The sequence below is a fragment of the Alexandromys fortis genome, unplaced genomic scaffold (assembly GCF_014885135.2).
Source record: "Alexandromys fortis isolate MF-2015 unplaced genomic scaffold, M_Fortis_MF-2015_v1.1 scaffold_5, whole genome shotgun sequence".
Lineage (NCBI taxonomy): Eukaryota > Metazoa > Chordata > Mammalia > Rodentia > Cricetidae > Alexandromys > Alexandromys fortis.
Window position 1 is genome coordinate 19672793 of NW_026067924.1, and position 16990 is coordinate 19689782.

At 41.0% G+C, this 16990-nt stretch overlaps 1 protein-coding gene across 1 annotated transcript in view; it reads left to right on the plus strand.

Annotated features, from left to right (window-relative positions):
* Pou6f2 (POU class 6 homeobox 2) overlaps positions 1 to 16990 on the plus strand; it is a 462212-nt gene that overhangs the window by 210378 nt on the left and 234844 nt on the right. The window contains exons 3-4 of the mRNA XM_050142248.1: positions 13296 to 13387; positions 16330 to 16558. Coding sequence (XP_049998205.1) covers positions 13296 to 13387; positions 16330 to 16558 — 321 coding nt within the window. The remainder of the gene's footprint in view (positions 1 to 13295; positions 13388 to 16329; positions 16559 to 16990) is intronic.

A 16990-nucleotide genomic window follows, 5' to 3' on the forward strand; every position in this document is an offset into this window, starting at 1 on the left:
AAACTAGAAACAGAACCCAGGCTGTGCTCAGGTTCTGAAAATCGCCTGCAGCTTAGGTACCTTAATCCTCCCCTACCCAGCCCTTGTTTATGAATGTGGTTCTTGTGTTAGAATCCAGCTGCACCTCCGCCTGGGCTTATGCTACACACAGACCTGAGTTCTGTGGATGCACAGCAGCTCCACTCCAGACCATGTACAGATTCCTCTGTACCGGTTGAACAATTTTCACAACAGACATCACTGCTGGTCATTTCCAGGCAAATTCTCCCTTCCACGTTACAAAACCCAGGTTCTCCCATTCTGTTTTCACCCTAGCTCATGTAGGAGCAAGTCGGTCTATCCTGGGCTCCACTAACCCTGTCTCTGTGAGCCCTCTAGTTGCCTTGCATCCACAGAGAACTCCGGAGTTGCTGGGCAGGCTTCTGCCTTGGTTCCATCCACTGCTGTCTTCACAGGACGCTGCCACAAGCTCTGGCGCTATTCACTCCTAGGTCTTGACAATGCTTGAAGTTCAAGTACCTCAGCCAGATCAGATAGCTGCTACCTGGTGTACTGGGCCTCCTTTGTTCTGGAGCCTGGGTGCCTGGAACTCCTTCCACATGCTGGGCAAAGGCCTCGTTATCTTCCTCCCTAAGATCAACTTAAAGAAAGCTCACATTTGCTGAAGGTTTCATCTGTGCCAGAATCTGTGATCATGCTATTTATTCATGTGGATTAGTGGGTTTAATCCTTGCCCCAGAAGGCAGGTACTGTTTTTAGTTCAGTTTCGCAGATGACAAAACTGAGCTAGAAAGATTAAGCAACGTGCTTGCAATCACACACCTGGCAAATTGCGGCGAGGAGCAATTCCACTTCAGAGTGGTCTCCCTCTCCTGAGGCGCTAATGCTCTTGTGGACCCTTGCCTGGGCTGGTCTGTGTCACTACAACAGATGCAAACAAGCTGCATCTCTGCCTGCCTGCTCCTCCCAAGCCCTATTGGATTTTATCTCTGGAAATAGGGCCTGAAGGTGAGGCGTCAGGCGCACCGCACTCTGTGGCATTGTTGACAGGCCATCTTGGTCACCAGCATGCTGGATGGGCAGGAGACAGGAGAGAGCAAAGACATGCTTGTGATATGTGTGGGTACCCATGAGCGCCTCTGAGATAAGCCGTGAGTAACGGGGTGGAGTGGGAGAATGACGAACAGCTACGAGGGAGCGGAGGCAGGGCAGAGGTGATTTAAATGAGGGCTAACAGAGCATGAGTCGTTTGCACAGGTTCAGTAAGTCGAGGAAGAAGGGAGCCCTGCAGGAAATCCACTGGTGAAAATGCTAATCAGCTCCAAGGACTGCAGATGCTGAGTTGAACATCAGAGACCTCTCCCTTGTTCAGGCTCCCCGAATTTCTTCCCAAACACCCACCTTCATTCTTGGGTATTGGTGGGGAACTTGTTTGACTTAACCGGTTCCTCTAAAGGGCCCCTCGCTAGAGAGACTCTCCTGTGGTCATAATGTTCTCCAACACCTGTCCCTTTACCAAAATCTTGTGTGATGGGACCATGTGTGTCAAGTTGTTATAGCAACATTCCAGTAACACTTATGGGGCTCTGGCCACGTCAGTGCAGGGCACGGTGCTGAGATCTATTTAAATCTCACAGTCACACTGGGGATGCTATTGTGCCCCACTTTACAACTGAAGAAACAATATAAGGTTAATTAAATATAAGGCTAATTAACTTTCCTAAAGTTGTACAGGCAACTCACTTTGTTGTTGAATGTGGGGCTCACGTCCGGTGGGTGCCTCAGGCCTAATGTGGCCATCTGTTCTCAATAGGTCCATAACATGTAGAGAACAGAAAAAGAGCTTTATTCAGTGTGCCACACTGGGAAGAGGGACAGAGACCAGTGAATCCCCCAGCTTCATCTTTGGGGTTTAGGTCAGACTGAAGTGTAGACAGACGGGAGTGTGCATCTGAGCAGAGCTGGTTGAAGTACAGCCCCGCTCATCATTGCCCATCGTTGTCCCACCATGATCTGGCTTCAGCCTCATCCTTAAAATGCTCTGTCCAGTTGTTTGAATGGTGTGAAATCTCTTTCTGGGAGACAAGTTTCCCCTCTGGCTGGTGCCCATCTCTTCTCCAATATGAAATTCCTGGGGAAATACCCATTTCTTTGGGGCCCATTGTTCTATTCATCTGATAGATTGACAGACTAAAGGGTCTCTTTAGAATACTTTCATTTCCGCCAGGCCAATTATGGTGTGAAACAAACATCACAAACATAAACCAGTTCAACTCTACCCTATATCATTAGTTTACTTATTTCTGGGGCAGGCAGATGCTATGGTGTTCATGTGGGGGTCAGCCGACACCTTGAAGGAATTGAGTCTCTCCTTCCACTTCATACGTCAAGGTGTGTGCTAACTGGCTTTACCTGTTGAGACACCTCACAGGACTCTTTTTAAATTATTATTATTATTTGTGTGTGTGTGTGTCTGTGTCTGTGTGTGTGTGCGTGTACACACACACAGGAGGGGGCAGTAAAGAAACTGCTGACATGATATTAGAAGGGAAGGCTTTTGTTGTGGGTAAGGAATATAAAATATCCAGAAGCATCTGGAAGAATCCAGAGCAGAGACAAAGAAACACAGAGTGGACATAGTCAGGGCTCTCCGTGAGACACGTGAGAGAGCGTAGCAGGGGAAACAGGGATAGTGAGAGACAGAGAAGAGAGCAATAGAGAGAGCAGGGGGTGGACGAATCATGCGGACTAAAAGGAGGATGAGAAGCTGGGGGGAGGGAAGAGCCAGAAGACTAGCTTGGATTTTGACACGCTGATAGGCATCACAGGTATCCAGATGGCCCTTCTGCCACAGGTAAGAGAAATAGCTCCTTTAGGCTGTCAGGAACCTGTTTCACAAGTTCCTGAGGAATGCTTTTATCTATAGAAATTCTTCTATAGTCAATTTCTGGATGTTTGAACTTCCTGAGACCTAATACGTGTGTCTTAAACAGTTTCTTAGTAGGTAGTCTAGGCTGCCCCAAATCTCATGGTCTCCCTTCCTAGCATCCCAAGTACTAGCATAAAAGTTTGTGCCATCATGTCTAACTTTAGATTGGGTTTTAAAAACACTTATTCTCTTGAGGTGGTTCTAGTTCTGGGTCATGTGGATGATTTCAGAATCTTGCAGAGTCTGATTTTCTGAAGTCTCAGTGCACCAGGCTGTCCCATGCTGCCTTTATTGCTAAACAATTTACAACATCTGATCTTGCCATGTGAAGATTCTGTTCCAATAGCATGGCCTGTTGGCCAGAATGTTATCTAGAGTCACGCAGATCCACTCTACACCCAAATGAGAGGTGGCCTTTTAGGAGATGCTCTTTGCCACCAATGTCTCTTGCTGGACAAAATTTATATAGAGAAGATTGTCCATCTCTTTAATCTCATTTTTGGGCCCTCAAAATGTAACTTGTTTTCTTCCACTGAAAAAGGGAAGATGGCCCTTGACAATCAGCCTGGAGAACAGAGCTCACAGCAAACACCGATGCCGTCCTAAGGACCCAGGATGACTTCATGAAATTTCCTGTAGGCAGGGCCATGCTGACTGTAGTGGATTAGGTCAAATCTGAAACACTCAGTAACCATAAAAACAAGTGCAGCATCTGAACCAAAATGGCTTGAAGGAGTGCTATTATCTTACCAATAAGGGCTCCAAATTTGTTGTCTTTCTTACCTTTTAAGGCATTATTAAAGTATTCAATCCGAAGTTCCCCCACTTCTAGCACTTTCTGAGAAGCTTTGACACCCCCTACCCTGCACCACCTTTATGATAGTTCTTGCACATGTTGGCTTGAAAGTGCCTAGAAAGTTGACGAGATTCTAACTTGGATCCCAGCTCCTCCTCTTTTCTCCCTCCTTTTGCGCAAAAGAAAACTGAAACAGTAACACTGACTGTAAGCTGGGGATCTGACTTATTTACATTCTCTGGGCTTTAATTCTCATGCTCTGTGTTGGACTGAAGATAAGGAATTTTCAGCCATATACCAGACACGCTCTGAGCCATTTTTTCTTTCCCTGACCCCTTATGTCAACTCATTTCTTCTACATGAACTGTGCTACCCAATTGTCATCTTCCACCCAGATTACATGTAAATTCCCAGTTTATTCTATCACCTATTCTATGTGTCATAATTTATTGATATGTGGAAGTCAGTGAGTAATGAGTACGAAAATATTTTATTTACACTTATATTGGCAGATTTTCTTCCTCGCACTCATTCTCAGGTGACACCTTACAGGGAACAGTTGAGGATGAGCTGGTATGTGTCTTAGAGTCAGGTGTATGCCAGGATTTCTTATTGCATCACACAATATTCATTAGTTTGACATTAATAACATCTTAAGTATCATATACAATTTAGATGTGCTCCTATTATTGCCCCCTTTGTATTAGGAGTTAGATCTACTTCTTATTCTAATTCCAACACTAGAGTTCTAAACAGAAAGGTGAACTCAGTAAATGGATTTTTAAAACATTTTAACCTAGAGTGTGTAAGTTACGAGTTGAATCAATGATGGGTTTTCTTTTTGGGTGTCTTTATATAAGATAAGCAGTGACATACACCCCAATATGGCAACATAGCAAATGGAAATTGCTACACATGAGGTGTTTTTCTGTAATGGAGAAAATATAGTGATAAAAATGATCTGAACAAATTCTCTCCACAGAGCTTTTGTTTCATTTAAGTGGCACAAAAGCTACAGAAGAGGAGGACAATAAAATGATGCTTTGCTAAAAGGATAAGGAATACGACCCTACTTTATTAGCGAAACACACCATGAATGCATTCCAGTGAATAGCATCATTTTTGCAATCACTAATTTTTTAATTACAGTGATGCTAAGAAATAAATGGGCTAAGGGAGGAGAGAAAAACGATCAGAAGATACCTGAGTTAGACTAGTCTTATGGCTGGTTTTAGTTGTTTTTAAGCAAGCAACTCTTGGGTAAAAATAGAATCTAAAAACAGTTTCCTGATAGGGCAAGGATAGACATTTTCAGACTCGAGAAATGCCGAGTGTTATTGGGAAGGCAATGTTTCATTACCCCATCTCTAGAGGTATTAGAGATTCATTCCTGGTGTGGTGTGCAGCATCCTTCTCTTCCAGCTGTGTTCTGTTGTGCTGTTAGAGAGGCTCTATTACAGTAAGGGGCTGCTAACTAGGTGTGATGCTACAGTTTCACGCCATGTGATTCCTCTGGGGTATTTCTTCCTGTCCGTGAGTCCTAAATGACCCGACTTTCACCAGTCCTGAGCCATGTGCAAGCGTGGCTGCAAACGCCACTCTTTAGGAGCATCTGAGAAGAAATGCAGTTTTATTTCCTCTTTAAGGGTTTTTAAATTTTTATACTCCCCCTTTTTCTTTAAGTGGCACCATGGCTACTTTTGTAGGGAATGTGGCATTCTGAGAGAAAAATAACGGAAATGAATGAGCCAGATTCTTCACGGATCCTCACAAATAGCAGGACAAAGATACGAATACAGAGGAGAAAGTGGTCAGAAAATTTTTCATAAACCACAGAGCTTTGGTTCTGTTGTGATTGGTGAAGGGCAAATATATGTCTTTTTAAGAACTTGGGCAGCTCTTCCTGCTGGCAGTTTCTTGACTGGTGTCTTGATGTGGTTCTCACTGGGGTGAGGACCAGAGGGGCTCTAATTAGACCCATCCTCTGGAACCCCCCTCTCAACCACTCTTCTCTGCCTCTCACCCTTCTGAGCCCTGTGAGGGGGGAATTTAAAAATCTATCAAAATGTATGATCAGTGTTAGGATTCTTAAGTACATCTATGCTTTAAATACCACTATTTTTTTTAAAGAAAGGTTAGAAGGAGGAGGGAGAGACTCAGAATGGGTGAGTGCGGGAAGCCCAGCGTTATAAACTCAGAAGCAGTTTCTCTTTTTTGTGCCATGTGTAAAAATTGTCTGAGGCATTTTTCCAAATGTAGAGCCGACTTATGCAGAGTCTGAGCCTTGGATTTGGGAAACAGAAGTGAACTCTTCTCACGAGTCCCAGCTAACTCCTATGCTGCTGGTCATGGGCTCAGGCCTTGACCATGAAGCCTGAAAATGCAGCTATCCTTTTAGTTAAAGATGAGTGGATATTTATTACTTAGGCATGCAGCCAAATAAGAGGAAAAAGTAGGACACAAGAGTGTTACCCAATTTTTAATATTCTCCTTTAGTTTGACTATCCTGTGAAACTCCAAAATCTAGGCAAGCGACTGGTCTGTGACTGCTGAACCACCTGCCCATGGAATTCATAAAAGCAAACACTGAACAAAGAACCATGAGTTCTTTGTTGAAGGTCTCTGGGATCTTACACCACGTCCATTATCAGAAGTAACTGCACCCAGAGGCCAACATTTCAGTTGAAATAATGATGCATTCTGTTATAGCTCGTGCAAACATCAGACCTTAGGCAGTGTCTGGAGGTCTTAGAGAAGCAAGAAATGATGGGAACACCATAGTAACGTCAGGCTGGGTTGGGAGATTAGTATTGCCATCATCATACGATCATCATTTAACGAGCCCCATTTGACCTCATGTCCCTTTCAGGCTTTGCTTTCCAGGTATCCATGTGAGACTAAGTTAAGACTCAACAAACTGAACATAAATATTTTCTTTGGAAAGGTTGTACCCAGTCAATTCATTATTAGCATTGTTAATGTTAGCCAATAGAAAACAAAATAATATTTTATCTAGAGCTTAGTTTTCCACCAAATGTAACTGGTGATAACAGCCTATAAGTGACAAGTCGATATTTTCTATAGATTTGATTGTTTTGGGAGATAAAAATTTGCTTAAATTGCTCGGTAGACATGAGCATTCTTTGGATTTAAACATAGATAAAAAAGGTTTCCCTGATTTTTGATTAAAAATTAGCAACTCCAAATGTTTTAGAAACTGAGTGAGTGGAAACATTGAGGGCAACGGACCTATAAAATCTTTCAGTTTCGGTGAAGTCATGTTAGGTTGTATCTTAAAAGCCCTAATAATTTGCCTTTTGATATGTGTTTTATTATTAAATTCAGTGGAGCCGGTGTAGAGAGACTTGGAAGCCTGTGGCCGTGAGACCTCTGCCCCCTCCCTGCCATAGCGGCTTTTTCATCCTTCCTTCTGATCTTAAGGGACATGGGCTCAAGTGGCAAAGTTAAACATTTCTCAGAGTATTTCCACCATCACTGATCAGGTGAGTGGTGTATACCCTGAGGAGATTGCAAGCTTTGAGTATATCCCCCTCTAGAAGGTTGAGGCTGTGGTTCAAGGGACAAGGGAATTGACTACCCAGGCCCAGGTCAGGGACCTGCATTTCTGCAGATTTTTCTTTGCACTGAGCACCACAGCTTGTGTAGCTGACCCTTTCATAGAGTCGGGCATAGATGAACCATGCTACAGATAAACAGAAAGATACTGGATGCACAGGACCTGCCTCATCGCTGGAGTGCCATCATCAAGAAGAAAGACTAGATGCCGTGCCAGTGTGTTGAGGGTGACCCTGAACAATGAGTGACCTTGCCATTTCTTTGGAGATACGTGTCATATGAGCAAGGCTTTCTGGATTTCAAAGACCTTTTTAAAATCACACCACTTCCAAGTGGCTCAAAATCTGTGATTAAATTGCTCCATCCTTTTTAAGAATATCAGCTTGCTCCAGAGTTTCTAATACCAACTGTATGCGGACATTCACATATGTACATCATGCACTCACAACCTCAGCCCCGAGCGGACCTGCAGGATTTCAGGAGATGGCTGTCTTCACCGGGGAGGTCTGACACTCTCCAGGAGACAGCAGTACCCAAGGGCCTTGCCTACCCTGAAGTTCTTTATCCGCTAATAGCGTGCCCCAGAAGTTTGTTAGCATTTGTTGGCTCTCTCTCATTGCTCTTCACCAAGTACAGCCATTGGTCTGGATCAAAGGAGTTGCTCTATGCTTTTAATAGATAGATACAAAAACAAATGATAAAATGTGTCTTCAACTTAAGGAAAATTTGATAAATTATGAGAAAAAGAATCTTTAAAATCTCTGTAGAGTACAAACTAAATCCACATGTAAAACTGGCTGATTCACCGAACAAAGTCATCAGTTGGTAATCATGTCCACGTAAGGGATCTGTGGGGAGTATTTGTTCTTCATCTAAATATCCCACACCTCCCTTTGACTTTCGTGTATATATGCAGCCTTAAAATAAAGGTCATTTATTTTAAACCCTAAACTCAAGAAAAGCTGAGATCCCTTTCCACAGGTCACGTGAGTCACGACCAGTAAAAAGAAATCCATTTTTTTTTAATATTAACACCATCAGATATTCTTATTCTCTGAGCTTCTTGCAAAAGCACACAAATCCATGTGGATTGATGAAAGTGGAATTTAAGATGTCTTTTATAGAGTTAGCCTTATTACTTTAGAGTCTCAACTTCCACCAGCAGTGTGTAGAGTTCTGTACACAAGCATGTGTGTGTCCAGTGTCACAAAGAGATCCCATCCAATGATAAAAAGGTGTCTAACAGTGGCAGTGGCTCCACAAAGGGTTTTCTATAGACACTTCCCACACTTCCGCTCCCTTTCCAGCATTCAGTAATCTTGAAGAAATTGAAGGAAGGGGAAGTTTCATTTAGACAGGCCTTCTGCCCTGCTTAGCTTGGGTTCATCTGCTCAACATGAAATAGTAATGCCCTCAACTGCCCATCTTCTGATAAGTAACCTGGGCACCCCTCAGCTACTGGTGGAAACTGTAGACAATGGGTAAGAACGGTATGAAATACCAGAAGGAGCTGGCACGTCCCTGTGACCTTCATGTGATTATGTTTGTGCTAATGCATGGAGGAGAGACCCCCACGTTCAGACTTCTGAGGAACCCGATTCATTAAAAATGCATTGGTCCTTAACAAGGGAACTTTCTGGTCTGTCTGTCAAATGACGGCAGACATGGGGGAGCACATTGGGGTGAGCAGTCTGATTGAGGTTCTTTTTTTCTCAGTCCCATATCACTGCAGCCACCACTGTGTCCTCTTTACAAAAAAAAAAAAAAAAAAAAAAAAAAAAAAACAGTGTGGGAAGGCTCCAATAATTATTCACAGATTTAAGTGGGGCGGCACTAGTGTAAGCCATGGTCTATGAGAGAATTTAGAAGCTACTTGCTAGACTCTTGGCACCACGTTTTCTGAGTGTGTTAGCATGGACTAGCAGCCTATAAAGAGACTCCCATATTATCAGCATCTCATCTATAGATTAAAAAAATGCCAATTGTGGGTTGAAACTATTTGGGAAATAATTTTATTTAAGTATGTATAGACTTTTTTTTGTCACAAGTGTTTAAACAATACAGTATAACAATTACATAGCCATGCCTATTGCATTTAGCATTCTGAGCAATTTAGAGGTGAATTAAATGAATGAGAAAGGATATATAGGTTAAATGCAAATGTTAAGCAGATTTGGATAAGAGACTTGAATGCCCTCAGATTTTGGTATTTACAGGGTCTGAGAAACAACTCTCTGCACACTGAGGGAAGACTATTGTAAACATCACATTTTGTAAGCTCTGAGAGACTCAAATATGGAGCTCCATTTCCAACATTGATCTTATGGCACACAGTACATAGTGAAGTATGTACACAGTACATAGCCAAGTACCCTTATCTTATGTATAAGATATTTCTGAACTATGTATATATAGAGATTAGAATATGTGTCAGTTGGCTTTGATGGGTGAATATTAAAAGCAAATTGAATGGTATGAAATATTACTTTAAGTACAAACTTTATTAAAGTACAATAACCAACATATGAAGCAGTTATGTAGCAAGCATGCAGAGTTTACAATGAACTTACATGTATATTATCTCATATGGTACTCACAGCAGCCAGCTTGTAAGGGAAGTACTCTTGTTATTCCTGACTTTCATAAGAGAAAGCTGACGAATAAGCAATTGGAAGACAATTCCAAGTCCACGTTCCTAGTGAGGTGGCAGATCTAAATGTAAACCTGGCCAAGGTTAAGATGTAAGAAACCTTGCCTTTAATATTTTTTACCAAACGACTTCCTATATCTGCTCCAGTCAGCTTTCTGTGACTCTGGCATAGTGCCTGACAGGGAAGAGCCCTTCGGTCAAAGGTCTGTTTGCTCCTTTGTTTGGAGGCCACAGAAAAGCAGCATATGATGGACAGGACCCCTTAGATACCAGAGTTATGGTGGCCAGAAAGCAAAGAAAGCATGAGGAAGGGACCAGCATCTCATTGTTCTTTTCCAAAGCATGCCCACTGTGGTTCAGCTTCCTTCTGCTAGTCCATTCTACCTAAAATTCTATCACTCCCTCATCGTATCACAGGCTGGCAGTAAGTCTTTTAACACACGGGCTGTAGGGACCTTCTACATCCATGTCGTAGCAATCTGTCATTCGGGATTGAGATAGAGTTTGTCAATAAACTCATAATTTAAAGATATTTCCAAGATTTATGCTAAACAGAAGGAAGTAATCAAATGAGTGTCAATGTGTATCTTAAGCCGAACCTCTATTTGTAGTCACTATGTGTGAATGAAGTGTCCTGGCCTGAGAGCTCACAGTCAAAGGGGACCATGAGCAAAAAGGATAAAGGTATAAGAGGATGGGATAGAAGAAAAGGAAGTGACGCACGGTGAATATGATCAAACCGTGTTACGTTTTTTAGGAAAACATCACACAACATTTTTTTCTACCTGTACTAGTTGCTGACAAAAACATAAAGGTTTTGAAGCACATGCCATTCACCACACAGTTGAAATCGGAGGGCTCCAATCGTGTACTATGTTTTCCAGACTCCTGGTCAACTATAATATTTATGTTTCCTTATCTTTGCCATGGAAATGCCCAACCTCAAACTCTTTACTATCATACAGTAAGTGCTGCTTCAAATCTCTAAAACCTTTAGCCAAAGCCTTTTATTCATTCTGACTGCTGGGTTCCCCTCTGGCTCCAGCAAGGCCCCTGTACAACAACTGCCTTCCAAGCAAGCAGATTACTTTATGGCCCTACAAGGTTAAGCACGATACATGTGTTTGGGGAAAATGGAGATGCACGTTAAGAGGAAACATTACTTTTTGATCCAGACAGGAAAGCATACATAATCTCCTCTAGAGCCTGTGAAAGACTTCATTTTACACATGAAATTGTGTGGAATTGCCCCAGACTGCGTTGAACATGGTTTTTGAGCATAGCCACTCTCAGAACAAGTTGCTGAGCACCAGTTAGGGCCTCAGAGCACCAAAGAATAAATATAAGCAAATGTAATCTGTATGGAATTGTAGAGAATAAACATACACTACTGTTGGCACAGTGCCTGGATGGGACCAGTCCTCAGCCTTACAGTGGGATGTGTTAAGAACAGAGTCAAAAATAGACTCTGAATACATGAAGAAAATATGATGCAAAGGGGCCTATCTTGCTGTAGAAAATTCTGATATCAAGTGTATATTTAATTGTTTGAAAAGGGACTTTTAGATTTGTCTGTACATTGTAAAACTTTCTTTTCTGGCATAAAAATCCAGGCCTGAGAAGCTGGAGGAAGCAACCACATATTTTCTAAGCAGTGAATTCTTAGTCATTTGCAAATTAGCCCAATCTTAATATTTGATCAAAAGCATTATTTGGGGGCTGAATGGAGATCATGAGATTATACTATATAAGCTGCTGCCTAGCTTAACATGCCCTCGTTTTCAAGCATAATAAAGAAACTACACATAAAAAATTCAGGGGAAAGCTCCTTTGTATATATGGGGATTGCTGGTATCTTCTGATGGGTCATCTTATTCTTGTTATTAAATGACAGTGATCATTAAAATGCCAAACATATCTCGACAGAATTTGGTTTATAAAATGTCAGCAAGTCTGTGTTTTTATTAGTTTGTTCCAAATCAATTTAGAAATTTCAATAGACTGCTTGTAAGTATTCCCTAAGCAATGTCCATTCCTGACTTTCTGCCCCAAAAAAATATTACAAATTAATCAGATTTTCAGATTTCTGCATAATGGCTTTGCACGTTTATTGCTTAATCCTATTATAAAATGCTGTTATGATTGACACATCGCTGTGGAAATAGAAGTCAATTGAATAATATGTAGCAGTCAATTTTATTTGTAGCTTAATGTGCTGAAGTATTTTTTCCACATTTCCATTATTTATAAGTCTGTCCCTTTGGAGACGATATAGAAGAATTTGTTTTAAATGAGCCAATAATACCTTCTTTAAAATTTATAAGCATGACAGAATCATATCTTTTTTCATTGGTTGGCCTCAGCATGCCAGTAAACAGAGCCTGAAATGTCTTTCACTTGCTATTCATAGGACAAACACCAGGAAAGTGGATCTTGTTAAGGTTTGCTTAGAACTGGATTTCAACCACCCCAATAGAAAACTCCAAGAAAACAAAAGCCCCCAACAGGGACACTTTCAGAAATGGCAGTTTTGTTTATTTTTATTCAAGTATTTATCTTGTTTTTTTTTTTTTTTTTACTCAAGTATTTATTGTTTCTACCATTATCTGAACCACTTTGGTTTGTCCGAAAATGAAGAGCAAAAGCATGCAGACAATGCCCAAAGGCTTTAGAGATTTGCTTGTCAGGGTGCTTGAAATGCAACAGGATCTCAGCGCGGGAATACAGCTAGTTCAGTGCCTACTGTAGCGGGTCTCTGTGAATTGATGGGAGACATTTCTCTTTTGCTCTGCACCCAGAAAACTGCCTAAGGGGACCCATGTTCCTTTTAGGACGTTGTGGAAGGGAGCGCTAGAAAGGGCTGTGGTTCATAGGAGTCCATCCAAGGCCAGCTTGAAGAGATGGCCTAAGGGAACAGAACAGAGGGAAGAATCTCTACCAGGGAACAATATGAGAGAGATGGTCATGTCTGAGACTGTACTTTGGCTTTGGACAACTGACTTACCTATTATTCATTTAAGCATAACAGACACATTCACACACATGCCCCCAAACATGTGCACATAAACACAGTGAACTAGAGTCTGCTTTCCAAACTGATATCTAATGTAAGTCTTTTGGCATATATATAAAAGAATACCTTTCCCTATTGTCTTTCTTTCCTTTCTATCTCCCGATGACTTTGGCTATCCTGAATGTACTATAGCATCATTTTTGCCCTAACTGGAGCCACTGAAAAACCACTCTTTTATAAGCATCTATTCCTCAGTATCAGGTGGTATCACAGAAATATACTGTTCCTAGGCTGCTGTTAATACTAAGGAAGCTTTTCTCTTGAATCCTAGGGGCCAGAGGAAACACAGTCCTATCAGACCCAGGAACTCCTGACCAGCACCAGGCCAGTCAGACCCACCCCCCATTTCCAGTTGGGCCACAGGTCAGTATCTCTCAACTGCTTTTCATTAGGCTGCATTTAAGATGGTTTCACCATATAAATAACCAAATAAATAATAATGAGTTAAATCCAATTAACTCCAACAGAGCAAAGATGGTGATAAATTTTTGTATGAAAAGCTATATGACTACATTATTTATTAAATACTCTCAAGAAAATATGTGTTTGCAAAAGTCTCTTCTTAAAGGAAAGGTTGGTTTTAATCATGTGGAAATTTTTTTTTCCTTTAAAACCTACTACATCTAGGCTGTTGGTTACCATGCAGTTTTTTTTTTTAAGTAAAACTTTAATGACTGGAGTGTGAAGAAAATTAAGTTATTTCAACCTTACTATAGCCATTTTTGAAATACAAGATGTGATTTAATATAAAAAAGTTAATGCAATTTTAATGCAAGTTCAGCTTATTGGGTTTGACAATACTGTACATCACACATAGCTCTTGCATTAATAAAGAAATACATTCATTATTTTTTAAAGTCCAATATTTGTTTTTTTGCAGCCTGGCGTGGGTTATATGGAGATGTAGAACACAATTATAAAAGGCTGGGCTTTCTTTAACCTCTGCCATCCACTGTGAAACTTTCAGAGTTCATCTTGCTTTTAGGGAGAGAAATGCCTGTGCCTGTCTCTCCCCATGGCTGCCATTGTTGTCCCAGGAAATTAATCACTTTCAGTATAAGGAGGGCTTGCCCAAGTGTAAAGCTTGACTCAGTTACGTCACTCTTATTCTAGTTGTCATGAAATCTTCCAGTGGCCTCAGATCCTATCACCCATCTCAGAATCCACACACCTCCAGACATGAAGACTGGGCAGTGTCTATTTGGGAGACCAAAACCCAGATAGAGGTCATAGACATGAGTCATTGGCTTCTACGTGTCATAACCTCATAATGACATTCTTCTTAACCTCATAAGTTCATACATGTAAGTGCTTCTGTACATGTGTGTTCACAGATGTTCCTAGAAGTCCATGAGCTCCAAACTGGTCTAACACTCTAAGTTAGGTAATTAGAATGACAAACTCAAGACAGTGAAGAAGCATAGCTCCGTGACAACCTGGAGCAGGTACACCCTACACTAAGCCCAAAAATTCAGTCTTAAAATTTTGCATGTCAAGTCTCCAAACCTGTGGACAGTCTGAGAGCTACTCCATGTTTCCCTTGAAGCTTTGCACTGATCGGCCACAATATCTTACCCCTAGGAACCTTAGGACCAAGCTACAATTTCATTATTATTCCCTAAGTCTGATGATTTTTTTTTCTGCCAAGTAACTTTGTGTTTTTTAAAGAAGGGAGCAAAGTTATTACTATAAATTCAATAAAGTGAGCAAATACATTGGGAGCCCAGTACCTCTCAAGAGCTTCTTTTGAAAAATTAAGATGGTACTCTAGAGAGATAGCCCACTCTTACCCCCATTCTTCAAATGAAGCAGCCCCCTTTCTCTGACTCTGTCCCTTGTGTAGACTCTGGAACAGTCTATCTGGTCTTAAACTTGACCTCTCCATGCATGAGACAGGGAACTTCCAGGAAGTTATGAAACTCTCTGAGTCTCATTGGTAGGATAATTGGAATGTAGGGTCTGGTGATTATAATCTGCCTTTATATCATGTACATGTTTAAATACCTTTTTTATGTTTCATCAAAAAGAAAATCAATCTTAGAGTTTAATATTTAATCATGTAGAGAAAAAATGTGGGATTATGTTTAACTCCACAACTCCCAAAAGGGTGTAGAGAAAATCCTGGATTAAAGACCCTAAAATTAAATGACTTACACTGCCATTTAGCCTGGCCAGAACCACAATCTTAGTATATAACTCCAGTGAGAACCCTACCCAAGCACTTAAACAAGTTTTGTGCTCTAATGCTGCCTTTTACACCAAACCATGATTATTCAGTCAAGAGTGGACATAAACATGTGTTTTACTAACATCTTAATTGGGTGAAGAATATGAAAGAATTAACAGAAAAAAATTTAGTATTGTATCTTCGAGTATAAGTATTTCGTTTTCTATTACATTTTTATGTCTTGACATCTCTCCCACACACATATATGTGTATATATACACACACATGCACACACATATTACCATCTCAGTAGTAACCACTTGTCTATTTAGAAACTATTCAATTTCTTTTCATATCAGGAACATGTTTTTAACTTTCCGAAATAGATACAAAAATGACCTATATTAATGAATACACAGCACCTCACCAGGCTTAGCACTATAATATGAACAGCTTCACCATTTATGTAACTTGAAGTATATTGCATAATTTCATACATTTATTTCTTTTCCACTTGAATTCTATCTTGAAGCTGTATCCTAAGAGTATATCCTGAGTCAAACAGGGATGAATATATTTGCCGCTCTTGAGATGTATGTGTTTCCAAATTGCTTTCCCAAGGATTATACCCGCAATCAGGCCCTCCAGCCACAGATTTGTGTGACAGCATTGCTAAAGACCTCCTAGCATCCAGAACATCTTTGACACTATTTTTGTTAATGTAATACTTGAAACCAGTGTGTTATTACTATCTTTGAACCAAAAATAGAATAAAACCCCTACCAAAATCAGTGAATTCTTTCTGTATCAACATAGAAAAAAATTAGCTGAGCGCTATAAATATATGAGAATTTGGATCAAATGAAAACTCAGTCGAATTTGCAGTATGTAAAGACATGGTGTTTCTTTAAAAGGTGTTTAAGCATCACGGAGATTGTTAAAAATTTGAAAAATTTCAAAGGTATAAACGAAACATAATGTTAAACTATTCTTTCCTCCTCCCAGTCTTCTTTCCTGGGATGGAGTATGCTTCTTTGCTGCTTGAGAAACCTTCTGATTAGGTATAATGGAGGCACCGTGCTTTAAAAACCATGTGTTGTTCTGCTGGAAAGTGAGCCAGGTTTCTCCTGTTTTGCAGCCTCTTCTGACAGCACAGCAGCTTGCCTCTGCTGTGGCCGGGGTGATGCCGGGAGGCCCCCCAGCCCTCAACCAGCCCATCCTCATCCCCTTCAACATGGCAGGACAACTAGGGGGTCAGCAAGGCCTGGTCCTCACGCTGCCCACAGCGAATCTCACAAACATCCAAGGGCTGGTAGCAGCAGCTGCAGCTGGAGGCATCATGACTCTGCCATTGCAAAATCTACAAGGTAACATCATGCCCAGGTGCTGTGCAGTGTTACACTCGTTCTTCTCTGAAATGGACCGAAAGTCCCCTGAAGGGAGAGTGCAGCATAGGGATGTTTCTATCATAAAGGGCATGAAAGGCCTCTGCGGAAAGCAACATTTCCAGCTGTTTATGAACGCTGAGCTTACTTAAGCTGTGGTTTTATCAACCCTCATTTCCTCTCATGAACAGCAACTTTTCAGGTCCTCCGGTACTTAAAAGCAATCATGACGGGGCACACCATCATTTAAATGTGAAACTGTAGCATTGTTATTTGAAGACACAATTATAATCTGGCAAGGTATTCAATTTGGCCACATGCAAGGAAAGGTTGGGTGTTCCTTGTATCTGAGCTAAGTGGTTGGGACACCACAAATACAAAATGTCATATGGCATTATTAATTTAATGATTATT